The following is a 27,956-nucleotide window of genomic DNA, read 5'->3' on the forward strand; positions in this document are numbered from 1 at the left end:
AACTTTAAGACTTGTGGACTTTGGGAGTTGGAAGTCCACAAGTCTTAAAGTTGCCAAGTTTGGAGACCTCTGCTTTAGGAGTTCAGGTGTTCATAGTTTATCAAGGTATAAACAAGGTATCCATCTTACTGAATTTCAAGGTTCATGTTTGAGGAATTGCTACAACACTTAGACAGATACACTTCCCCCATCAGCAAGTGACATGAAAAGGGAGATCAGCAAAGCCAAAAAAAATCACCATTTGTTTACCTTGCATATAATGAGGACAGCGCCACTGTCTGAGATAATGAAAAATAGAGGAAGAATGGATTGGCAAACGGGTCTTCAAACTTGGCAAGCTTAAGACTTGTGGACTTCAACTCCCAGAATTCCTGAGCTAACATGATTAGAGAAGGAATTCTGGGAGTTGAAATCCACAAGTCTTAAAACTGTCAAGTTTGACGACCCCTGGGCGATACATTTCATATTGTCTCTTCCAGTCTGAGGATTGGGTGGAGAGGATCTTCTTAACCCAGTCAAACAAGGATGGGGAACGATGGCCCTCTTATCATTTGTGGACTTCAACTCCCAGAATTCCTAAGCAAGCATTGCTCAGGGAATTGAATTCTGGGAGTTGAAGTCCATAAAGGGACCATTATTCGCAAGTGGGACGGTTAAAATTCTAATGCTAGCCAATAGTAGCAATCCATGTTGGTCACGTGATCACACAACATACTACAATACCCAGTAGGCTCTGCGGTGCAATCCTAGGACTTGGCTCGCCGCGGAGCTCTGGAATTCCTTCACCATTAATTTTATGAACATAATAAAGAATAGTCTCATGGTCGGTACACAGAACGTATTTTTCCTTTCACGGTGCTCCTCAACCCTCCACTCCTTTTCTCCTGGACGTTAGAGCAGACCTTCGCGGCCCTCTCCCCAAAAGCGGACATTGAAGATAGAGTTTGTGACATTGCGCAGAGCGCCGCTATTTCCGGGTTTGCCACTTCCGGTTGGTGGTTATCCTACGAACGACGGCGCTAGAAAGACACCGCTGGAGAGGGGAGCCTCCAGGTAATCATGCTACCCTTCTTTCCACCGGATTCTGACCTTTTCTCTCCTAAGTTTTTCCAAATAAAAGACATTTATTTCACCTTTTTTTGCATTTTCATTCTGTAAAGGGTGGATTGGGATATTTAAAAAACAACCTTGATGTCTCCTTTGCACCAAGACTTTTTAAGTCCCACCGGAAGACATTCTGGGAGGGGGGCAAAATGCCTATCATGGTTCCAGCCATGGCAAAGCTTCTGCCTATGGTCAGACCAGTCCTGGAAGACATTATTTCAGATTGATAGCACTTCAGGTACTTGGAAATGTAGGAAACCGGAAGGGTGGGAATGCTGAAATTAGCCCTTGTATCTTGATTGTCTGAATCCTCTTGGGTATAAATAAGCAGATGATATATGCCTAAGCTTTGCTTGAAAGGTACTTTAAAAATAATATAAACGTCCATGAACTTAAAGGATAGCATTTTATGATTTAAGCCAACTTCTGGAATTCCCCAGCCAACATCTGTGATTTTGCTTTTAATTCATTTGAACACCTGTAGGTAGCAAAATGATAAATTGTAAGCTGATTTTATCAGCAGAAATTAAGGCGCTTTTTTTGAAGCAAATGGATTTGTTGCTTAGGCTAGATTGCTTACATAACATGGATTATCTATGTAAATTGATGTGATAAATTGAAATAGATGTGTTCACATATAGATGAAAATTATACCAATAATTAAATGTGCATTCTTCTCAGTTTTCTGGAATGGCTTCCTTTGGATGGAAGAGAAAGATTGGTGAGAAGGTATCTAAGGTAACATCCCAGCAATTTGAAGCTCAAGCTGCTGATGAACAGGGCCTGGTTGATAATGGTGAAGTTGATTGGCTTCAGGAGGCCAAAAGGAAAAAGGGGCTTCTTCTGGAAGATTGCGTAGCCCAAAGTAAACACCTGAAGGATGAAGGTGCAATTTTAGCCGAAAATGGAAGGTATGGACTTTTCCCCTCTAGATGTATATGTCCTATTCCATATTAGACAGTTACCCTTTGTCTTGTTTAAAGCAGTGTTGATATTGTTATATTGATGTAAAGATCTAAGTATTGATTAAATAAACCACAGTGGCTGAATTCATACATAATACTTTCAGTATAAAACATGGTTTATGTATCACTGTAATAGAGTTCAGGATTCATACAACTTACTCAAAACGAGAGCAATTCTGTTACTGTTTAGTGCAAGTGTGAAATTAGTCAATGTCTTCCATTGAGTATTTCATATGGGATTTAAAGTGTCAAATTGCTAATCCTAAATGTAGTTTTACTGTTCTAATCACCTAGTCATAGGAAATATTCATCCCTTTTCTTCTTTCTCCATTACTAACACTATGCAGTTTCAAAGTAGTAACTTTAGTGAGTATTATGTCTTCAACAATGTGAATATTAGAATTTTGTTCCAGATTAAGCTACTAAATATAATTGGTGATCAAGTCAGAATAAAAGTAGATTGATTCATAGTTAGCTCTGAAAGTAAAAGAGAATTAAGTTGACTGTAGTCCTGGCCTTTCCAGGCCTAGATTGTCAGCAGTAATTTGACTGTGGCTCTAGTTTGTCAAGCCTAGTTTTGGGGCAAGTCTAGTGCTTTCTGTGAGATTCCAGATAGTGAATTACCTGTGACACATATCTGGCAGCCATTTGGTTTCAGCAATTCTGTTCTTCAACAATGCTTTGTAGGAAGAAATCTTTCCTTCTGTCTGTTTTAAATTTTCCACTTCTTAAATTCCTTGGATGAATCTAGTGTTCTAGCAGAGAGAAAAGAAATTAATATCCTTCTCCTTTGCATTGTACATTATTTTACAGTTTGTCCCTCCCTCTAGCTTTGTTGTTTTACAAAAATAACAGCGTAGCAATACAATCCATCAATAGTCCACTGTAAGTGTGTGACAAAGGAAAATATTCTGGACCACAATCATTTCTGCACCTTTCTAAGGATATAATACCCTTTTTAAGACATGGTGATGAGAGCTATTTTTGTAAAACAAAATTATGGTATTGGTAGATTCTGAGTGGTAGGTTACAGTTCTGAGAACATTTGGAAGTTATCCTCAACTTTCTAGTAAATTCTTTTTTTAAAAAAAAAAATATTGGTTTTTTAAAAATAAACAAACAAACAAAACAAAACATCTTTTTTGAAAGCAGCATGATCCTGGGTTACATCTCTTCGTACAGACTCAAATTCAAATCCATGCTCATTTTTATATTCCATTCCATATCTTATTACTATTCTACATTTTCTATATAGCTTCTCCCCTCTTTTAACTTTCTTAATTTTATTTTATTTATTTCATCTCAATTCAAATCATTGTACTTATATTCTTTGTCTGTACTGTTTCCACTATCTACTATCTTTTCTCATTAAACAAAATTTCTCCTGTAATCACTGATTGGAGTATGACGCCTTTATATCTTTCTCCTAAAATTACACTTAATATAATACATAACTTCTGTTCGGATTCTGCTTGGTACATTCTAAAACTACACATTGTATTTTAAAAGAAGAAAAAATTATAAATATATAATATTATTAAAACAACAATCCATACCAATTCAATTCTATCATTAATATTAATGTTCATTTAAATCTTAACATTTTACACATTACTTTTCAAATAAGTATCATACTTCTACGGGAACACTTATAAACTTTCCATAGTTAATTCCCCACCACTTCACTTATATTTTATAAAGCATTAAGTAATTAAAATGTTCCCGTTCCTTCCTAATTCAATTGTCTCTTTTATTTCATTTATTTTGTTCACAAAAGTTTCACTAAATTACACTGAGTATTTTATCCCACTTTTTAATCATATGTTTTTTCCAATTTTCTAACATTATTTCTATTACAAATATAACAATACAATCTTATGTACCTTTACAGAATCCCTTTTTCAATTAAATTTTCATCCATTATCTCTGAATGAGCCCTGTTTCTTTATATCTTGCTCCAAACCTTTACAACTTCTCTTCCCTTCCTTCTTGCCTTTCTTCTTCTCTCTCCCCTTTTTACCCCCTTGTCTCTCCACCTCCATTTCCCTCTTCTGTATTCCCCTCTTCTGTTGCTTTCCAACATTATATCCACTTTTCACATTATTTTTCCCTTTTTTGGTTGTTTTTTTAAGTCTTAAATTCTCCATTCTCTTTCCCCTCTTTCCCCTTTCTTCCCGAGATAGAGTTACTTGTTCATTAAAGATGGCTTCTTCTTTGTCCCAATCTTCTTGTTGCTCAGTCTTTTCTTGCTGTTTCATGTAGATGCAGATCGCCATTTCTAAGAATTGAAAAACAGAGCCAAAGGAGCCATTCCCTTCTTGTGCCGCTTCTTTATATTTTTTAAATTCCATTTTCAGTTCATCGAAAGGTGATGCCATTTTAGAATTTTTTAAACAACCACCCAATTGTTTTTAGTCATTCAAATATAATTTCCCAAAATCCCAAAGTCACCAAGCAATCCAAATACACACAAGCTGTTTCTTTTTACACTTTCTTCTTTTTTCACTTTCTCTTCATGGGGTTACTATTTAGTTATAAAGTTCCGGTTAAAATGTATCCTTTAGAAGTCTTATTGAAATTTAACTTTAGATTCTTTTAAATTGCAGGCAGTCTCCTCCTTCCAAATCTTGCCCTTATTCTTTTCCTCTCCCTTCCTGCTTCTAACAAAAAAAAAAAAAAAGGATTTTTTAATGTCCAGAAATCTTTATTGTCCCTTTGGCAAATGTTATTTTCAGCTTAATTGCCTATTGTTGCCAAAGCGGATTTTTCCGATTTCGTATTCAGCTCTGTTCGTTGTCAATGCAAGGAAGGAGAGTGAAGAAGAAAAAACTTTCCCTTTTCACTTTCTTTTGCTGCTTCCGACACTTCTTTGAGAGTGATGTTATCTTTTATAAAATTTAAATTCCAGGGTACCTTAGTTGTTGCTTTTTATCCCGGTCAGCCAAAACTTTCACTTCTTATCTTCCTCCCACACTTTCTTTTCCGGTTGAGTGCTTCTTTGAGGCGGCCATTTCTGACCGCCGCTCTTATCGCCTTCGGGAAAGGGAGTTTAGCCAGCTGAGGAGGAAAGATGCGGCTTTCCTCAACCCTGCTGGCAATCTCCCCCCTCTTCACCACCTCTACGGGGTGGCTTAGCCCCGAAGCCAGACGGTTCGGGGCACTCCAGCGGCGAGTCCAGGCAGAAACCGCGCACGATCGGGGATTCCTGCCTGCCGCCGAAGCCCTGCAAACCAGAAGTTCCAACTTTCTAGTAAATTCTTGATTACTAATCAATAATAACTACTATTAAGCTAAAATACCCTGCCCTGATTTTTCTGCCAAATAATTGTGGCACATTGGATTCTTCTGTTATATGGTCTCATGAAGCTTGCAAAAGATTGTGCTGTTTACATGCTGCACATAACATTAGAAATCAGTATTGCCTATACAGGTAGTCCTCGAGTTACGATGACAATGGAGCCCAAAATGTAAGTTGCTAAGTGGCACATTTTTAAGTGAGTTTGCCCCATTTTACAATTTTTCTTGCCACCATTGTTAAGTGAATCATTGACTTAGTTAAGTTAGTAACGTTGTTAAGTGAATCTGGATTCTCCCCTGAGTTTGCTTGTCAGAAGATCGCAAAAAGCTGATCGCATGACCCCAGGATACTGTAAATGTCATAAATATGAACCAGTTTTGCCAAGCATCTTAACTTTGATCATGTGACCCATGGGGATGTTGCAAGTCACTTTTTTCAATGCTGTTGTAACTTTGAATGGTCACTAAATGAACTGTTGTAAGACGCGGACTACCTGTATTGATGTATCCTTTTAATGATGGCCTGTTATAGAAATGGAAAACCTCAGATGTTCCAGATATTGCTTCTTTACTACTGCCCTTGCCACTCACCATTGGCCTTGTTCAAGTGCTGGAACTTGTTTCGCTACCTATTAAGAACTCTAGATCAAGTGTATCCAACCTGCATATGGCTAATTCGCTGCATATGGCTGGACAGCTAGTAATGAGGCCCCACATTTGTAAAATGTTAATGTGATTTGTATAGATTAATTATGTATTTCATATGCAGCTCAAGATAATTTCTGTACACTCAATGCTGCCCAGGCAAGCAAAAAGTTTGAACACCCCTACTATATAGATGTAGACCCCTACTATATACTTTTTTTTAAAACAAATTTTATTAATTTTCAAAGACAATACACAAACAAACAAAACATAAAACGTAAAAACATAAAGCATCTTTTCTGAAAGCTGCTTGATCCTGGGTTATATCTCTTCATACAGACACAAATTTAAATTCATGTTCATTTTATATACCATTCCATATCTTATTACCATTTTACGTTTTCTATGTAGCTTTTCCCCTGTTTTGAACTTTCTTAGTTTTATTTTATTTATCTCATCTCAGTTCAGATCATTATGCTTATTATTCTTTGTCTGTTCTGTTTCTAGCTATCTATCTTTTCTCTTTATACAAAATTTCTCCTGTACACTAATTGGAGTATGACGCCTTTATCTCCTTCCCCTAAATTTATAACACTTAGTATAGTACATAGCTTCCATTGGGATTCTGTTTAGTACATTCTAAAGTTACACATTATATTTTAAAGAAAGAAAAAATTGTATATATGTAATATAATTAAAACAACAATCCATACCAATTCAAATCTATCAATATTAATATTCATTTGAATCTTAAACATTTTACACATTACTTTTCGATTGAATATCATACTTTTATGGGAACACTTAAAGCTTTCCATAGTTATTTCCCCCAACTTCACATCACTTGTATTTTAAATCATTGTATCATTAAAATGTTCCCATTTCTTCCTACTTCAATTCTTTCATTTATTTCATTGCCTTCCTTTTATTCACAAAAATTTCACTAAATTACGCTGAACATTTTATCCCATTTTTGATCACATGTTGTTTCCAATTTTCTAACATCATTTCTAAGTACAAATATAACAATACAATCTTATGTACTTTTGCAGAATCCCTTTTTAAATTAATTTTTTACCCATTATCTCTAAATAAATCTTGTTTCTTTACATCTTGCTCCACACCATTGAAACTTCTCATCCCTTCCTTCCTCCCTTGCTTCTTCTTCTCCCTGCCCTTTTTACCCCCTTGTCTCTCCACCTCCCTTTTCCTCTTCTGTATTCCCCCTTTCTGTTGTTTTCTAACATTATATCCACTTTTCACCTTATTTTTCTTTTTTTTGGTTGTTTTTTTAAGTCTTAAAGTCTCCTTTTTCTTTTCCTCCTTCTCCCTTTCTTCCCCAAATAAAGTTACTTGTTCATCAAAGGTGGCTTCTTCTTTGTCCAAATCGTCTTGTTGCGCAGTCAGTTTCTCATAGGTGCAAATCGCCATTTCTAAGAATTGAAAAAGAGAGCCAAGAGAGTCCTTCCCTTCTTGTTCCTCTTCTTTGTATTTTTTGAATTCAATTTTTAATTCATCCACAAGTGATGCCATTGTAGAGAGAATTTTTTTTTTTCAAAACAACCACCCACATGTTTTTAGTCGTTCAAAGATAATTTCCAAAAGTCCCAATAAGCTGTTTCTTTTAGCACTTTCTTCTTTCTTCACTTTCTCTTTCTGGGGTTACTCTTTAGTTGCAATATTCCAGTTAAAATGTATCTTTTAGAAGTCTTGTTAGTATTTAATAATTCTTTAAAATTCTAGGCAATCTCCTCCTTGCTTCCAAATCCTGCTCCAGTTCTTTTCCTCTCCCTTCCCACTTACAACAAAAGAGAATTTTTTTTTTTCTGTTCACTGTCAACGTTAGGAAGGAGAGTGAAAAAAATAGAACTTTCCCTTTTAACTTCCATTCGCTGCTTGTAAATCTCTGGGAACGATGTATCTTTTGCAAGCTTTAAGTTCCAGGGTACCTTTGTTGTTGCTTTGTCCAGGTCAGCAAAAAAACTTTCACTTCTTAACTCCTCCTGCACTTTCTTTTTCCATCTGAGCGCTTCTTTGTGGTGGCCATTTCTGACTACCGCTCTACCGCCTTCGGAAAAGGGAGTTTAGCCAGCTAGGGAAGAGAGGTGCAATATCTCTCGACCCTTCCAGATCCCCCCTGTCTTCACCACCTTCTATGGAGGTGGCTAGACCTGAAGCCGGATGGCTAAGGGCACTCGAGCGGCGAGCGCAGGCAGAAGCCGCGCATGATCGCGGATTCCTGCCTGCCCCGAAGTGCTACAAACAGGAAGACTATACTTTCTTCTAGAATAATCAGAGGCTTTGCAAATTTAAGTTCTGATTTGCTATGCCAGTTATATTTAAACAAATGGATGAAAATATAATTAACTGAACTGGTTTAGTTACCATTTCAAAAATAAAATTCAATGTTTTATATATTACATGAGACACATGTGACTTTCCTTCTACCTAAAAGGAGCCGCAGCAAGTCATAACTTCTCTAATAATTGTCTCTTCATGATCCACTTAATTCTCCATATTTTAATATTAAATATATACATTGGAAGCATCTCCTAGGATTTAAATTAAGTGGCCTTCTGTCAGAAATGGACTGTTCAAATCTGATTTCTGTGTAAGTGTATTTGGTAGGCTTAATATAAAATAAAAAGATAAATATTCTCTTATATTTACTTGATTTGATAACTATATGTCTGTGTAATCCTTTGTCAACAAAATAGAAATGGTTTGCCATTGGCTTTTTCTGTTTTTATTTTTTTTAGTTTTCCAATCTATCCTTCAGCCCTTGGTTGTCCTGGTGGTCTCCTACCCAAGCTGAATTATAATGTGCAAATACAGAATATCCCCGAATTTGGAACCCTCCAAAGATTGTAATGTAACTAGCCACAAGATGGCAGTAGCACCTAGTTTCATGCAGCATTTTAAAGAAATAGGTTCCTTTTATTTTGTGAAGTTATCAAGCTCTTGAATAATTAAAAAATACTGTAGACACATACATTCCTTAATAGTAAGGAATGAAATAGATGTAATTATTTTCAATTATACACACACACACACAGACACACATACATAATATGTCAAACATATATACATATATATACAAACTGCTGTGAAAGTCTGACTCACATGCGAACACAATACAGAAGCCTGATGATGGCAGATGAGATTCTGCTGAAACGTTTCTACAACTTTAAAAGCACAACTATAATGACGTGGGAAAATACCCGAACAAAGCTGAATACCATACATACTTACGTGTGTGTGTGTATATACATATATACATACACACACACACACACACACACACACACACACACACATACCCATATGTATGTATGTATGTTTATATATATGCTTGATTTGGAGCAAGCATCTTAAGTGTGAAACTTTGTATTCATCATATTACTCCTGCCTTCAGAAGATTGATACAAAAGTTGTATTTTCTACTACAAAATTCTATTTATTCTGTGCTTTGTGACTAAGCACTTCTTGATTCAAACATCACATCATAGTCTGGCTCCATTATTTTTAGCAAAAAAAGGTAAACCATTATTATACTGTGTCAAGGGCAATTGGCTTCTCCTCAGGTCTTAAGAACTGAATTAACCCGTCTTAATTGGTGGCTTTTCAAAGGATGTTCTGGATTAGCCAATGGGAAGGAGCTTCTTAAAAGGGCATCCTCTACCTAAGAGGAAGGGCAGTGTAATGGATTCCAAATGCTTCAATAACCCTTCTTATCCCCAGCATCATGACCAAGGGCACAGATTCTGGGAGTGGTAATTTGAACCAGCTAAGGGCACCATGGGTTTTCACTCCAGTTCTAAACTCTGCTGCATCCAAGCATTGTCCCCATATAGGTAGTCCTTGAGTTACGACCACAAGTGAACCCAAGATTTCTGTTGCTAAGTGAGACATTTATTAAGTGAATTTTGCCCCATTTTACAATCTTTCTTGCCTCAGTTGTTAAGTGAATCACTGTAGTTGATAAGTTAGTAACGCAGTTGTTAAGTGAATCTGGCTTCCCCACTGACTTTGTATGACAGAAGGACGTAAAAGGATCTGGGACACAGCAACAGTCATAAATATGAACCAGTTACCAAGCATCTGAATTTTGATCACATGATCATGAGGATACCGGAAAGGTGGTAACTGGGAAAAACAGTCATAAGTCACATTTTTTCAGTGCCTTTGTAACTTTGATGGACACTAAATGAACTGTTGTAAGTCAGGGCCTACCTGTATTTAGATTAGTCATCACTGAGGTTGTGAAATGCTAAAAAGAAAAAAAACTTGAGTAGACTTTAAAGCTCATTTCATATTTTGCTTGTCCCATGAAACGTTTTCAGTTCTACCTGTATAACTTTGGAAGCATAATTTTCCGATGACATAATCCTCCTTTAGGAAGGCCTCTAAGCCTAATTTGGAGGTTCTTTTTGTTGGATTTTTGTAGTTTTCTATTTGGTTAAATGCTTTTCATATCTGTGTATAAATATGTTCTTATTCTAATAAAGTTAGAGATTTTCGAAGCCCATCTTATCAAACTTTGGAAATGTTCCCTGCAGGAGTTTGATTGTGCAACCTGTGTCATATAGAGCAACTCCCATTTCAGTTTTGTGGTGTTGTGGATGAAAGCTGGACATTCAAGAATAAGACTGTCTTTCCCTGTAGCAAAATGAGGTGAGAATTACGGGATAGAATTTTGGAAGGGTTGAATTCATTGCATCACCTAACATTGTAGCTGGAAGAATGCCATTTTTGAATGTTTTTTCCATATTTAGTAGGAAATAGTACTTTGCATATTAAAAAAAATTGAACAACTGATGAGGCAGGTCATACATAGATGAACACATTGCTTTTTCTATTAGTTCTCTGGTTTCAGGGAGTTGTCAGCATGGGAAATATTCAGAAACAGTTCCATCTATTCCAGGGGTGTCAAATTCAAGGCCCCGGGGGCCACATTCAACCCAAGGGGCCCCACGGGGCCACCCTGGAAACAATGAGGGACTGGCCTGTGGTGCCTCTGCCAGCAAAAATGGAGCTTGGAAGGGCCACACGTGGCCCTCCCAAGCTCCGTTTTCACAAGCAGAGGGATGGCCGGAGACCATCACAGCCGTAAACGGAGCTCTGGAGCCAGTTTTCGCTGGCAGAATGCTCAGGTTACCACAAGCCCCCGACACAAGTGATGTTGAGCTACCATGCCCACGCCCCCCCCCTCCCAGGTCAAACACAATCCTGATGCAGCCTTCAATAAAATTGGGTTTGACCCCTGATCTATTATCTCATTGTTTTAGTCAGTTGCTTGTATACACCAGACCTTGCCCAGTATCCCACTTAAAATTTAATTATAGGTATGTTTTGAAATAATAACCCAACTTTGTAGAGTTTCTGACTTATTGGTGAGAAAACATACTTATGAAATGTATCATTATGCTTGAATTTGAGTTTGAAGCTTTGCTAGTCCTTCACCGCATTGAATTGAATTGAACTGAGTTTGAAGCTGGTTTGGTCCTCCCTGATTTGTTAGAACAACAATAGGCTAGGATCTGGATTCAGACATAGCAGGAGTTTTTTTTTCTTCGTTCCATCCATTAGTTTCTACCTAGTTCTGTTACTTTTCTTGGAAGAAAGAAATGGATGGATGAATCTTATCTTAGCAAGTGCAGATTCAACTGTTGCTGAGCAATGGGCCAACATTCTCAGAAATTGGACTTGTTCAAGTTGAATGAAATATTTGAACTATTTTTAGACCGAGCCCATGAAACGGAACTTATGAATTACCTGCTAATGTTGGGAGTGGAGCAATTGAAGTTCACATTCTGCCATGAAACTCAATAGATGAGCTTGTTCAGCCATTACCTCTCAGTCAGTACCAATAATGGAGAGTATTTGTAGCTCTGGGTTGAAATGAGGGGGTCCTTGGTGCTCTCCGAGCCTGCTTCTTTTTCTTGTAGGCTCGTTTCATTACAACTCAGTCAGTGTTGTACGGTGGGGTAAAAATGAAGTGATCTTACATGCTTCCTTGACTTCCTGGGGGAAACATGCAATGTACATGCAATAAAGCAAATATAAATGATGTATGAAAGTATAAGTGAAGGTAAACTCTGCAGGTTTTTTTTGTTAATACAGGTAGTCCTTGATTTATGACCACAATTGAGCCCAGCATGGATGCTGCTAAGTGAGAAATTTATTAAGTGACTTCTGTCCCATTTTACAATTTTTTCCCGTTAAGTGAATCACTGCAGTTGTTAAGCTAATAACACGGTTATTAAGTGAATCTGGCTTCCCCGTTGACTTTGCTTGTCAGAAGGTTGCAAAAGATGGACATACGACTAGGGACATTGCAACCGTCATAAATATGAACCAGTTGTCAAGCATCTGAAGGTAAATCATGTGACCTTGGGGAGGCTACAATGGTCGTAAGTCTGAAAAATGGTCATAAGTCACTTTTTCAGTGCTGCTGTAACTTCGAACGGTCATTAAATGAACTGTTGTAAATCAAGGATTACCTGGATATACTTTAGATAAATAGCTTTATAAGCTGACTGGACGTTTTCCTATTGCAATAAAAGAGGAAAACTTTTTCTAGGCTTATTGGATATTTTTCTTTCTTTTTTCTCATTCTCTTAATCTCTCCCCTCATTTTGTCACTTGTTGGCACTTAAGCAGAGTTTGAGTTGTAGAATATTGATAGCTTTAAAAGCCATTGATTACTTTGCTTCCTGCTTTTCAGATTTAAGAGGAAGTTATGATGAGGCAGAAAGCTCTCAGGATTGCTTAAATGAGCTGATGTCTAGACAATATGACGAAGATGATCACACTTCTTGCTGTTAGGGCCATAAACTTATGCAAATTCTGGAGTACACTTTCTTCTCAAGCTTTATATCACTAAACAAAATATAATGCATTTTTAATCTTGGCATGAACTTGATAGCGTTGAATAACACGGTACTGTTTCTTTGCTTTGAAATGTGATAAATGTTGACAGAAAGTTGCTAAAGGTTGCTTAATCAGTCAAGGAAGTTGGCACTTGTATCAATACAATGTGAGGAAGTAGTCTTTTTAATGAGCATAATCTCAGGGGACAGAAAATAGCTCTTTTATAGCATGTAATGTTGCTGTGCGCCAACATCAGACATGATGAAGATAGGACATGCATCCTTAAGGAAAAATATTTGCTCATGACGGCATTGCAAGACTAAGATTTCTCTGCATGGAACCAAACTCAGACCAGCTTCTTCATTTGGTGTAGCCACATTTTACTTTACAAGAAACACAGACCGCTGTTAAAAAAAAAAGTGTTAGGCAATGTCTAGCTCTTAGTTAATGGTCTCCTTTCTCTTTTGGAATGACTGAAGAAGATAGATAATGTTTCACAGGATAGATGCTAGAGCAGAAAAGGTATGCTAATGAAACCCAGAGCATGCCCTTCCTGCCAAACCAGATAACCAGGAAAAATCGGTTCTTTGGATAGCTGATGAAGGACTTTAAAGGTGACAACTGGCTTGAATTGCGCCCAGAAGTATAATGCAGCTCATAGAGCAGTATTGTTACATGTGCTGAATAAGTGGTACCTATCTGTGCAGCTGCATTTTGCACCTGTTGAAATGCAGGTAGTGCTCGATTTACGGCCACAATTGAGCCCAAAATTTCTGTCGTTACATCAGGTACTTGTTAAGTAAGTTTTGCCCCATGTTACCATCTTGTTGTTAAGTAAAATAGTGCAGCTGATTAGTAACTCTGGCTTTCCCATTGATTTTGCTGATCCAGAAGGTTGACCCCAGGACACTGACTGTCGTAAATATGAACCGGTTGTCAAGTGTCTGAATTGTGATCACATGATCATGTGGATGCTGCAAAGGTTGTAACTCTGAAAAACGGCCATAAGTCCCTTTTTTTCCAGTGCCGTTTTAACTTTGAATGGTCACTAAATGAACTGTTGTAAGTCAAGGATTACCTGTACTCTTCAGGGGCAGCCCTATGTAGCGTGCATTGCAGCAGTTCAAACAATCTCCCCATTTACACCAGGTTAGACAGAGCTAAAACAGTACCCAAGCATAAGCATCGACCCCACTCCGTCTTGCATCTTGCAACTGGGGTGTGGGGGAAAGAAGAACTGGAAACCCCACTGTCAAAACCATTCTAAAATCAACTCCAGCCCAGACTGGACGAGAAGATTGCAATCCATGGCAAATAGCCTGAAGATCCAGGAAGCCAGATTAAAAACCCCAGTGACAGGGCAAGATGGCAAGCCAAGTGCCTGTTGTGGCTGTTTTGGGATCCACACGTTCCATGGTGACTTAAGGGAGGTAAGATGGATACCACTTTGCCCTGCCAGTGTTATGGTTTGCTGGCAGCAGGTACGGATGGTTGAGGTCTCTGAGAGCAAGGACTCAGATGAGGGGCCTGCGTTGATGTAGGGATGGGGCCAGGACATCAGGAAGTGGAGTGCTGCCTTCGGAGATTGTGGAGGCTGGCAGCAGTGATGCAGAGGACCCCACAGGGGGCCTGTGCCCAGTGTGCACAAGGCTGCTCGTAGGAAAGAGCAGCTGCAGCAGCACGGGTGACTCGGGAGTAAGGCTGCAAGGTAATGGCCCCTCCCTTAAGAGATAAAAGCCAGCCTGAGAGACCGGGGTGCTTTGCAGGAAGCAAAGAAGTTCTTGCACTTCAAGCCTTGTGCAAGTTTGGACTATCTTGGTTTGTGCTTGAAGACTTTTTGTTTGGAATATTTCTTGGCAACTTAATCTAGTGCTTTTGGCAGCCTTGCACAACCTTGGCAAGGGTTGTTCTTATCAGAGACAATTAGTTTTAATAGCCTTTTAACCCTGAATTAACGGAATTCGCAGAGAAGCACGAAAAGGTTTTGCTTTTATCTGTGTTTAGTGTTTGTTTACTTGGAACAAGGTTTGGGTCAGAACAGCCAGACATCAGGACCAAACAAAGACAAGATGGTTAGGCTCCCCTGGGTGTCTTGTCTAGGCTGCAGGTTGATGGTTAGTTCTCCCACAGGACCACCACCAGCCAGCTTAGACTCCCACTGGGGCAAAACTCAAATACACCAGCCCTCTAGACATTAAAGACTGGCGAGAAATAAACCAAACTCCCGAGACTCTGAAGGAGAAGCTTACAAGAAGCTGTTATTGCCATATTGTCACCCCCAGAAAGGAGACCATCTGTGGCTTCGCTAACTTAACAGTTGAGTGGTGGCAATTACAAAGATGTGATCCTGGAGAGCCCTGAGCAGCTAGACTTTCATGTAATTTTAGATAGAAAATTAATTTTACAAAGAAATGTAAAACTCAAAAGACTGAAAATGGCCGTTTTCCTAAGCCATATAATGTTACATAGACATTTTAGTTACGGTAGAAATGGACAATTTCTGTGTAGGATTACATGGCTCAGAAAATGGCCATTTGCAGTCTTTGAAATGGTGAGAGCAGCTGGAGTTTTTATATGGGTGTAGATGTGTGCATGGAAAGGCTGAAATCAAGAACAAAGCACAGGGCACATATATCCAGCATGAATCTTAACAAACAGCAGATACAGGTTGCAAGAAGGCAGATGGATACCTTAACATGAAAGACAACCAGACCAGAACAACAAGAACAAATGAATGAATTGTCAAAAGAGCAGACAATATGGACACAGCAGGCCCTTTCTTTTTGGTGGCAGTAGCATGACTCTCTTCCTAGCAGTTTTGACCTTTGTTCACACCCAGTACTTCTTTATCCATATAGATTTTTAATGAACAAGTTGTTCACATTTAAAGTTTTAAAATTAAACTAGCTATTACAGTCTTTTTTAGACATCTAATTTTCTAAACCAGTTTGCTAGTAAAGGTGGTAATTGTATCTTATTCAGAAGGAAATCTTATTTTCCTGTTCTTTTTAATGTAAGGAAAAAGGGCAGTTCATGTTCTTTCTATACTGTGCTCATGCTGCTCTTTTACAAAATAAATTCAAGGGTTTAAGCCAGGGGTTTCCAACCTTGACAACTTTAAGACTTGTGGACTTCAACTCCCAGAATTCCTCAGCCAGCTTTGCTTGCTGAGGAATTCTGGGAGTTGAAGTCCACAAGTCTTAAAGTTGCCAAGGTTGGACACCCCTGGTTTAAGCTGATGTTACCAGCAAAGTGGCAATGTCAACCCAGTCCATATTAAGCAGTGTATTTCCATCATAGTAATGATTGCATAGCGTCATAGTGTCAAGTCCGAAGCACATAGATAGACTTTCTGTAGGGAGATTTGTTTCAATCTCTTCCTTCAGGTTCCATAAATGGTTGCTTTCGATTTAAAGGACCTGATGTTCAGCTTGATGAGTAATAGAGATGAGGACTATTTGTTTTATATTAATTGTGACTAACACTTGCCTCAAATGACATAAGAGAATCCAAGTGCTCCAAGTGCCTAGCATTTGTTTTTAAACTAAATGCCCTACCTTAAATGTACATCACAGATCCTTCTCCCATCTGGGTGCTTTGTTGGTGTGCATGCAAAATACCCAGGTGAAAAATGTATACAGAAGGGCTGAGAATAAACCATGATTTGCCAACATTTTATGAAGCAACGCAGTAAGAATCAGAACTCCTTCTACATGTTCTGGCAGCATGAACACTATAACTATGTGTCCCCAGTTTAGGCTGTGCTGGCTCAGTGAAGAGAGCAAGAAAGGAAATTGAAGAGGTTGCAAAAAGTGGGAAGTATTTTATTTATTTTACATTAATTAATTAATTCATTCATTCATTTGATTTGATTTTGATTTGATTTGATTTGATTTGATTTATATTGCCGCCTATTCACCCATGGCGACTCAAGGTGGCTTACACAATGTAAAATCATATTTAAAATAAAAAAATAAAAACAAAAACAATAAGAACTAACAACAAGAATCAAAGAAATTAGGAAAGTACAATAGAACAAAATTTGGGAAAACAAAAAACAAAACAAAAACCAACTCCCACCCCAACGACAGTGGGTCACACTAGCCATCTGATGGGTTCCATCCTTCTCTGGGTTCCCCAGGCCCGCTGGCAAAACCAGGTCTTCAGTGCCTTTCAGAATAGTATTAATGAGAGGACCATTCTAATTTCGGGGGGAATGATGTTCCAGAGAGATGGAGCCACCACAGAGAAGGCCCTTCTTCTGGGTCCCACCAGGTGTATCTCCTTCAGGGGTGGGACCTGCAGCATTCCTTCCCTCCCCGCTCTGGAGGGTTGGGTAGATGTCACTGGCAAGAGATGTTTCCTCAGATAACCCGGACCCAAGCCATGAAGGGCTTTAAAGGTGACAACCAGCACCTTGAATTGAACCCGTAAGCGAATTGGCAGCCAATGCAGCTCCTGCAGGAGAGGTGATACATGTGCACACCGGGGTCTGCATGAAACCATGTGGGCCATTGCATTTTCCACCAACTGGAGCTTCCGGACGCTCTTCAAGAGCAGCCCCATGTAGAGCGCGTTGCAATAATCAAGACGGGAAGTGACCGTCTTTTTATGCTTACTGTTTGCACTGATAGAGGTCTTTGCTTCGCTTCTGGATTTTGAGGATCTAGATCAGTTTACCTTTGTTTGCCACCCTCTATATTTATGGGAGATCAGCATCCATGCTGGATAAGAATTCTGGTAATTTCCAATTCCAATTCATTTTTGGATCACAACTGGGAAAGGCTGATGAGCTTCTAGTGCAATGATGGCTAACCTTTTCATCCTCACGTGCACCCATAATGCGCTGAGTGTGCAACCCCTGCCCCCTGCGCATGCACGCACAACACCCCCACATGCACCTCTGCACATGCATGCACGACCCCCACCGTGCACCTCTGCGCATGCACGTGCATCTCACATGCATGCCCCTCATGCATGTACAGCAGATACCTGACAATCGGCTGGCGGGAGGCGCGTGCACAGTGCACCTGATCTGCGGCGATGGCTCACACGCCGCCAGAAATGGCTCTGCGTGCCACTTCTGGCTCGCGTGCCATAGGTTCACCTTCACTGTGCCGTCCTCAGATAACGTGCAAAAGATATTCTTGCACAAATGTTTTTCCACTGCTAATTTTTTTAAAAAATGGCTCATTGAACAGTTCATATTTTGCACATGGCGAAATGTTTTTCTCTCCAGAAAAGACAATCTTCCTGTTTTGCTGACAGTATAAAGTCCAGAAGGCTTAACTGTTACTTTAGTAATGGGTTGGGGGTTTTTTTTGGCCATTGAGCTTAATACTTTTATTACTTCTTTTTTTGTCCCTCAGATACTTTAAATGAAACATTATCTATAATGGTTTATCTTTTTTTAAAAAAAACTTTATGACTGTACAGTATTTCCCCTGGGTCCTATGTATTTGTATTTTTAAAAAAATCACTGAGATCACATTTAGACATTTAACACAGCTCATGTAAGATAAGCAAGGAGTTAAAACTAAAAAAGTTATATTGCTTATTAAAAATAAACTGTTTTTTTAAAGAAACAGAAAATCCATTTCAAAAAACACTGTTATTGAAGTGCGTTATCACTCATGTTAGAGGTTTGTTTTAAAATAAATGATGTTCTTAGAATGTTAAGATTCTATAAATAAATTTGATTTACTACTGCAGCAGAAAGTTGTGAGGAATGCTTTCAAAATTTAAAATATTGCAGTATTACCGAAGCATATATTTATTGCCAAGTTAAGAAGAATGCTAAGTCATCAGTCTTCTGTTTAATCTTATGGCTTGAAGCTAGGGAATTTAGTTGAATTATTATTTTCCCGGACAACATATTTTCCCACGTACAGATCCTACCACTTTTTGTACCTTTTGGGTAGGGAATTCAGAGTTTACAGTAAAGCTATTCATCTCTCAGGACTCCTCTCTTTATGACAGATATCACACAGGTCCACACTTACAGTTCTGAACATGTAATGCTTAGCTTCAGATTTAGCTGCATGTTAAATGAATATTTCTTTGTTAATTATTTTTTTGCAAGTTAGGAAAAACTAAAGCTTTGGGATAAGCAAAAGTACAGCTCATAGAATGACTGTACATATATACATGATGTGGACCGTGTATCTAATATGCATCTAAGGCTTTAGATCCTCAGGGCTTGCTGCAAAAACATCTGATTATATTTCAGCACTAGAAGGAAGTGTTGGTTTAGATTTCTCTGACAAGAATGGGAGTGGAGAAAAAAGCACCTATTAATGAATTTATGCAACAAACATGTACTCTTTAGGACATTGTTCCTCAGCCTTAGTAACTTTAAGATGCCTGGACTTCAATTCCCAGAATTTCCTAGCTGTTTAGGAGTTGAAGTCCAGGCATCTTAAAATTACTAAGGCTGAGGAACATTGCTTTAGGAGTCATTGCTGCAAATGTATCACAGTTAAAAACACATTTGGCACAATGTTCAAGGTGCCAACCTTTAAAATATTCATACATTTATTAAGAATAAATTACTTCTTAACAACTTGCAGGTACCAGGAAGCTCTTCACAAATGGGACGAAGCACTTCAGTTAACCCCTGAAGATGCCACTCTGTATGAGATGAAATCACAGGTAATACTTGGATTGTTTCTTTGTAATACTCTGTTTCCCTGAAAATACGACCTACCCTGAAAATAAGTCCTAGCTTGATTTTTTAAACGTGCACCCAATATAAGCCCTACCCCCCAAAATAAGCCCTAATTAAGATCCCAACCGGTCTGAACCGGTTGGCAGGCATTTGAATTTTGATCACATGATCATGGGGGACACTACAAAGGTTGTAACTGTGAAAAAAATGGCCCGAAGTCTCATTTTTCAGTGCCATTGTAACTTTGAACGATCACTAAACGAACTGTTGTAAGTCAAGGACTACGTGTATTATATATCCATTTATAGCCTTTTGAATGCTATACTAGAAAGAAGGCAATTTGTGTTTGTTCCACGTTGTTGCTTTGGAACATCAAAAGCCAGTTTGCATTTAAATTAGGATGCTTATGGCTGCGGTCCAAAGAAGTGCACAACACACATTCTACGTGACTGTTCTGTCTTTTTCACCACTCCATGCCTGACTCCTAGGTTATTTTTGTAAAAAATTTTTAAAAAAAGTCTCTGGGATTCTCCCTACTTTGATAAATGACTCATAGAAACGTTTAAGTTGGCCATAATGTTAGGGAGGTTTTTTTAAAAAAAAATAATGCACGTATATATTTGCATATCCCTGAGAGGAATTGTGCAATGGCTCTTTTCTTCATACAGGGCGGGCTCTATTGTTAACCCAGTAGTACTTTAAAAGTCAAATAGTGAACTAAGCGAGTTGTTTCTCATTAGTGGGCAAACTTAAATCCACCAGCTGTTGTGTGAAAGATTAAAACGAAACACTCTGTGTCAACAGTAGCGTCTGTGTCATGGAGGGAACAACCTGCAATGAAAGGTGAAGGACCAGAAGAGAGTTTATTATTACAGATGCTATTCGTAATTTCCACCATGGGTACAATGCATAGGTGGGCAATTCGAATTTATTGTTCTAATCCGGATGGTGTACAAACAAAGGACTGGAAGGAGCTTCCCACATCACATTTTTACAACCAGCAGCATCCTGTAATTGTTTCCATTTGTTCCCATTTCCCAACGTCACATGAGAAGAATTAATACACATTAATGACTCAGGAGAGATGAGATTTGCCAAGCCACATGCTTTGCAAGCCTCAAGCATTCCAAGCATATGTCCAGATTTTTCTACTTGATTTTGGGATGAGATGAGAACAAACAGAATTTGCATCTGATTCTTGTTTGTTTGTTTGTTTGGTCCTTTTTAAAGAAAACAGAAATAAAACGTGCTGGCTGCTGATGGGATCAATAAACTTTTGTGCAAGTTGGAAATGGATCCAGCCAGATGCTAACAGTCATCATTTGAAAGCTGAGCAATTCAACAAACGATACACGTTTGAAATCGCTTAAAATCAAAACTAATCTCTTTGTTGGCTATTTCCAGGAAATTAAAAAAATGGTGTTTCTAGAACCAGGCATGAAATGCCTAGAACAACCTTCTGGTACTAGAATTTTTGTATTGTCTGTAATACTGGAACAAGTGACTGCATAATACTGATACATTTCTTGACCAAAACATGTACAAATTCAGTGTTCAGATAGAAAGCAGTTAGTATAGTTTTGCTTCATAAATTTTAAGACAGCGTTAAGTAGACATCAGCCAGTATTGCGGCCCCAATTGGCAAAAAAAAGAAAAAAGAGCTCAGAACCGTAATGGTTAGAAACATGTGGAAGAGGCCTTCATCCTCCAGTGGATAGACAATGGCTAAAATGATGATGATGATGATGATGATGATGATGATGATGATGATATCACTCTTTAATTCAGCTCTCTTTTAAAAAGGTGAAGCATTGGGAGCTGTGGTGGTGTAGTGGTTAGAATGTAGTATTGCAGGCTGACTTTGCCTACAGCCTGGAGTTTGATCCTGACCAGTTCAAGGTTGACTCAGCCTTCCATCCTTCTGAGGTCAGTAAAATGAGGACCCAGATTGTTGGGGGCAATAGGCTGACATTGTAAACCGTTCAGAGAATGCTGTAAAGCACTATGGAGCACTATATATGTCTAAGTGTTACTGCTATTACATATATTTTAAACTTTAGATTTAAATTGACAGTTTTTGATTTTATGAATCTTAAAACACTCTCAGGGTCTCCTGTTATTTTTCTCACTACCTTTTCACCTAGAATTTTAGATCATTCTGCTATTAATCTCCCCGGTGCTATACAAGATATATTCTTCTGGTTGGCCATTTTCTTCTTCATTTTTTTAAAAAATTGTAACTCATCCAAAATTGTTGGGAAGCTTTGAAACTTGAATAAATAAAAGAAGGAAAACAGTGTCTGAACCTGATTTAGGTCTTTCTCTTCCCCTGCCTCCTCTTTCTCTTTAGGTTCTGATGTCTCTACATGAAATGTTTCCTGCCGTGCAGGCAGCAGAAATGGCTGTCCAGAGAGATCCCCGTTCTTGGGAAGCGTGGCAAACACTGGGGCGGGCTCAGCTTGGATTAGGAGAAATCACGTTGGTAAGTATAAACACAGAATTTGGTAGTACCTTTGACAGCCATTTACACACCTGTGCAAAAACCATTGCTACAGGAAGTTACGCAAATTGCTGTAAAGAGGACTGAGTCGGAGGTAATTAAATATTTCATAGGCACAATGACAACCATGGGCTTGTTCCAGGTCATCATGGACTTGTCTTACGTAGGATGCAATAGATCTGGTTTTTATCTTAAAACCGGGTGGATTGTCAGCTGAAAGTGGAGTATATTGCCAGCAGTCTTGTGGTCAGAGCAGTCTGGTATCTGGAGCTTTCTGAGCCACTGTTTTCTACAGAGATGAAATACTTGGTTTTCCCCAGGTCCCTGATGTGACCAGCTAGTTTTCATAGAGCATTTATGAGTTTCTCAATGGAGTAGCAAGTAACGTGATTGAGTACCCGGAATGCAGGACCATAGAGAACACATAATAAGATTTTTCCTGAATAGCATCCTGCTCCATTCTGGTTTAACATTTCTAATCCAGGTTATAGGGAATACGTTTATAATCCTGGAAGAACGTTGGCTGGCCACTGTGCTAAAATTGGAATGGAAAGGAATAGGAATAGAATAGAACTGGAAGGTACCTTGGAGGTCTTCTAGTCCAGCCCCCTGCTGAAGCAGGAGAACTTATACTGTACCATTTCAGACGAATTTGAAAATTTTAATGGCAGAATAAAACCACTGATAATTCAGTCAGAGCTGGAAGCTATTTGGACAGAACTGATAGAGGTGCTGAGGGGAAATTATTTGGGAACTGCGTTAGTTGACCTTGAGGAAGTGGACAGGTTCAATACTGAATTCTAGAGCCTACCTAAGTTCCAAATCAAAGATTTGTTGAGCAAGATCTACCTGTAGTTTCCAACTTCTGGAAAGTTGTTTGACATACAGGTAGTCATCGGCTTACAACAGTTGATTTAGTGAACTGCTAGTTTGAAGTTACAAAGACACTGAAAAAAGTGACATGTCTGTTTTTCACACTTGCGACTGTTTCAGCATCCCCATGGGTCACGTCATCAAAATCCAAACACTTGGCAACCGACTCATCTTTATGACGTTTGCAGTGTTCCGGGGTCATGCGATCCGCTTTTGCGACCTTCTGACAAGCAAAGTCAATGGGGACACCAGATTTACTTAACCACCGTGTTACTAATTTAACAACTGTAGTGATTTACTTAACAACTATGGCAAGAAAAGTCATAAAGTGGGGCAAAACTTACTCAACATCTGTCTCACGTAGCAGTAGAAATTTTGGGCTCAATTGTGGTCGTACTTCGAGGACTGCCTGTATAGTTTCATCAAACACAAAAACCTATGGAAACTACAGTTAGCTGTTCCTTCCTGAATCTATAATATATGTGCAAGGGACTAGAACAGGGATCCCCAAACTTGGCAACTTTAAGACTTGTAGACTTAACTCCCAGAATTCTCTGGGAGTTGGCTGGAGAATTCTGGAAGTCCATAAGTCTTAAAGTTGCCAAGTTTGGGGACCTCTGAACTAGATAAAAGTAGCTAAAATCCTTTTAGTTAGTTTAAGGTATCTCTCTTTAGTTTTCATGTCTTGTAAGATTTCCTAGAACTGTTTCTTAATCTAGCTGGATTGTGAAAGAGACTGTGCAAGCAGAATTCCAGCTGGACTTTGACCCAATTTTATTAGGAATTTGGTTGTAATCCTATAATTTATTAACCTTGATTTCATCCCAAATGGTTGCTAATTTTCTCTTAATTTAATATTACTGTTTTTAAACTTCCTGCCTTCCAGGAATTGCTTCTACATCCACTTAATTTCTGGACCACCCAAAGCTTCCATTCTGGAAGACCTGAATGTTGCAAAGAATTCTGCTTCATAGTTCATCTACACATGGAAACACATAAGACATGATTTTTCACTGACAGTACAAGCATGCATCCTCTCGCTCATGGTTAGTCTGGCAAATATTCCTGTGAGAAATGGAAAGGCAGATTTCTCAAGGTTGCTCATGTTCATTTGTTACATTTTCTTCATTTCTTTCATGAAATGAAATATATCTCCTGATATGGAGAAACAATCAAGTATTTCACCAATGTATCACCAAGTTACCAATGATTTCTGCTTTCATTTAAATATTTAAATGTCAGTTTTGACCAGAATAGGGAGGAAGTTATAAAAAACACACTTTGATTAAGCTTTTTTCAGTACAAATTTTGAACAATCAAAAAAATAATTATAAAAAGAGACTTCTTGCATCTATTCCTAATTACTTATATCCTGAATCACCTCTGAGTCATCCTGACAGTTTAATAACCATATATTGAATTACTTTGGTAGTATTCTTCACATGGTATTTATAATTTCTCTACCCTGTTTTCCTCCAAATATTTTATTCTGGTATCCTCATTTCTCTTGCTCTAGAAAAGTTTCCATTGCAAGTTTTGTAAAAGTTTCCTTGTGACTTTGCGTGGAACACACCATGCCTTTTTCTGCTGCAGCCTTAAAATGGGGAATTTTCTTTGTATGAAATGAAGCAATGGAGTATTTCAGTCATTCCCATGCTTTCAAGTAGGAATACTGGGGTCTTCATTACATAGTCAGACAGACATGTAATCTCTGGGCATGAAAACCAGTGTGAGTTGAATCTGTTAATGTGTTTATAAGAAGTTATTTGAATTTTGGGTAATGTCAATAGTGTGTTTGTATTCCAATATGAAGAGAAAGATTGAGGGTTTTTTCATTTATTCATTCATTTTGCATTTATGAAAATTGCTGCCTTTTTGGCTGTAACTAATAATGCTGCATTACTAAATCTACAGTGTATTTATATTTGGAAAGGATCTTTAGGTATTGACGTGACCTTTGAAGACAGGATTTTGATAATGGTGGTGAATTGAGGAAATGTGTTTTACAACTATAGTAGATTTTGCACTCTAGAGCAGGAGTGTTATCATGTGACATATCGGGACTTTTTCCACTTCGCTAAACCAGGCATGGCCAGTGTGTGATGCACACTCCTGCTCTAGAGTTTAAAAGCTACACCTGGGCAAAAGGTTTCACAATCTACTCAGCCAGGCATCTCTGGCACAAGAGAAATGGGTATAAAATACCACAACTTAGATTGCATTCATTTATCCATTCACTCATTCATTTAATTAGTATGGGCCCCCATCTCAAAGAAGCTTTAAGCTGGGCAGCAAACACACATACACACACATACACGTATGTGTATGTATGTATGTATGTATGTATGTATGTATGTATATCAATAAATATTATAATTCATAGATGTTAATCAGAAACCAGGGTTCATTCACTTGGGACCCCAGACCCTCACATAATCAGGTTTTTCAAGGCCTTAAGGCCTGCAGAGTTTGGCCATCCTAATCTTTAAAAGGAGAATGTTCCAGAGGGCAGGCACTATCGCAGTAAAGGCACAGCTCCTAGTCTCTATCAGCTGACATTCCTTGGCTGATGGGACCTGGAACATGCCCATTCTGCCAGACTGGATTGCAAAGAGTAGAAATGACGAGGAGAAGGTAACTGAACTCAAGCTAGGAAGGATTTTAAAGGTGACCACCAGTACCTTGAATTGCATCTGACCATGAATGCTACTCATGAAGCAGTGGTGTTATATGTGTTGAGTAACCAACACCTTTCACTACCCTTGCAGTTGCACTCTGTACCACCTGAATGCTCTTCAGTAGTAATCCAGACAGGAGGATTTACAATTCCTTCAGCAGAAGGCCTACAAGAGCCATGTTAGGTTCCTTTTATATATACATATATATATATATATGGTATTCAGCTTTGTTCCAGTATTTTCCCACGTCATTATACACTGCTCAAAAAAATAAAGGGAACACAAAAATAAGACATCCTAGATCTGAATGAATGAAATATTCTTATTAAATACTTTGTTCATTACATAGTTGAATGTGCTGACAACAAAATCACACAAAAATTATCAATGGAAATCAAATTTAGCAACCCATGGAGGTCTGGATTTGGAGTTACACTCAAAATTAAAGTGGAAAAAAACACTACAGGCTGATCCAATTTTGACATAATGACCTTAAAACAAGTCAAAATGAGGCTCAGTAGTGTGTGTGGCCTCCATGTGCCTGTATGACCTCCCTACAACGCCTGAGCATGCTCCTGATGAGGTGGCGGATGGTCTCCTGAAGGATCTCCTCCCAAACCTGGACTAAAGCATCCCCCAACTCCTAGACAGTCTGTGGTGCAACGTGGTGTTGCTGGATGGAGCGAGACATGATGTCCCAGATGTGCTCAGTTGGATTCAGGTCTGAGGAATGGGCAGGCCAGTCCATAGCATCAAGGCCTTCGTCTTGCGGGAACTGCTGACACACTCCAGCCTTATGAGGTCTAGCATTGCCTTGCATTAGGAGGAACCCAGGGCCAACCGCACCAGCATATGGTCTCACAAGGGGTCTGAAGATCTCATCTCGGTACCTAATGGCAGTCAGGCTACCTCTGGCGAGCACATGGAGGACTGTACGGCCCCCTAAAGAAATCCCACCCCACACCATTACTGACCCACTGCCAAACCGGTCATGCTGGAGCATGTTACAAGCAGCAGAATGTTCTCCACAGCATCTCCAGACCCTGTCACATCTGTCACGTGCTCAATGTAAACCTGCTTTCATCTGTGAAGAGCATAGGGCTCCAGTGGTGAATTTGCCAATCTTGGTGTTCTCTGGCAAATGCCAAACATCCTGCACAGTGTTGGGCTGTAAGCACAACCCTCACCTCTGGACATTGGGCCCTCATGCCACCCTCATGGAGTCTGTTTCTGACCGTTTGAGCAGCCACATGCACATTTGTGGCCCGCTGGAGGTCATTTTGCAGGGCTCTGGCAGTGTTCCTCCTGTGCCTCCTTGCACAAAGGTGGAGGTAGCAGTCCGGATGCTGGGTTGTTGCCCTCCTATGGCCTCCTCCACGTCTCCTGATGTACTGGCCTGTCTCCTGGTAGTGCCTCCATGCTCTGGACACTACGCTGACAGACACAGCAAACCTTCTTGCCAAAACTCGCATTGATGTGCCATCCTGGATGAGCTGCACTACCTGAGCCACTTGTGTGGGTTGTAGACTCCGTCTCATGCTACCACTAGAGTGACAGCACTGCCAGCATTCAAAAGTGACCAAACCATCAGCCAGAAAGCATAGGAACTGAGAAGTGGTCTGTGGTCACCACCTGCAGAACCACTCCTTTATTGAGGGATGTCTTGCTAACTGCCTCTGCTTTCCACCTGTTGTCTATTCCATTTGCACAACAGCGTATGAAATTGATTGTCAATCAGTGTTGCTACCTAAGTGGACAGTTTGATTTCACAGAAGTGTGATTGACTTGGAGTTACATTGTGTTGTTTAAGTGTTCCCTTTATTTTTTTGAGCAGTGTACTTGTGCTTTTAAAGTTGTAGCCAGGTTTTGGCAGAATCTCATCTGCCATCATCAGGCTTCTGTATTGTGTTCGTCTGTGAGCCTCACATATGAACACAATACACAAGCCTGATGATGGCAGATGAGATTCTGCCTAAACCTCGCTACAACTTTAAAAGCACAACTGTAATGACGTGGGAAAATACCAGCTGTTGCTCCCTTAATCATCTTCACCTCTAAGCTTCTACCTGGGCTTCACCAGCCTAGTCAGGCCTACCTCCAGCCTAGAATGTCCTTTTCTCACTCTCAACCATCCATCTAGGTCAAGTGAGATAGATCACAACAAGGAGTCTGATGTTTTAGTAATATTTGAAGAACTACAGGCTTGCTACGTTGCGCTGTGGTATCATAACACTATTATAGATATAGAAACATCAGCAAAATCAACATTTTAGCTAGCAGTGAGTTCACAAAAAATTGGCAACATGTCCTGAAACCTGAGTACACCGTATTAAGTTCATAAGCACGTAGTTAAG

The 27,956-nt window shown here is 39.1% G+C and overlaps 1 protein-coding gene across 1 annotated transcript in view; it reads left to right on the forward strand.

Annotated features, from left to right (window-relative positions):
• Positions 1-984: 984 nt before the first annotated feature.
• TTC33 (tetratricopeptide repeat domain 33) overlaps positions 985-27,956 on the forward strand; it is a 35,577-nt gene continuing 8,605 nt past the window's right edge. The window contains exons 1-4 of the mRNA XM_026716001.2: positions 985-1,053; positions 1,786-2,015; positions 19,454-19,535; positions 21,902-22,033. Coding sequence (XP_026571786.1) covers positions 1,795-2,015; positions 19,454-19,535; positions 21,902-22,033 — 435 coding nt within the window. The 5' untranslated portion in view covers positions 985-1,053; positions 1,786-1,794. The remainder of the gene's footprint in view (positions 1,054-1,785; positions 2,016-19,453; positions 19,536-21,901; positions 22,034-27,956) is intronic.

This window comes from Pseudonaja textilis, chromosome 2 (genome assembly GCF_049901715.1).
Source record: "Pseudonaja textilis isolate UNSWEBS1 chromosome 2, rPseTex1.2, whole genome shotgun sequence".
Lineage (NCBI taxonomy): Eukaryota > Metazoa > Chordata > Lepidosauria > Squamata > Elapidae > Pseudonaja > Pseudonaja textilis.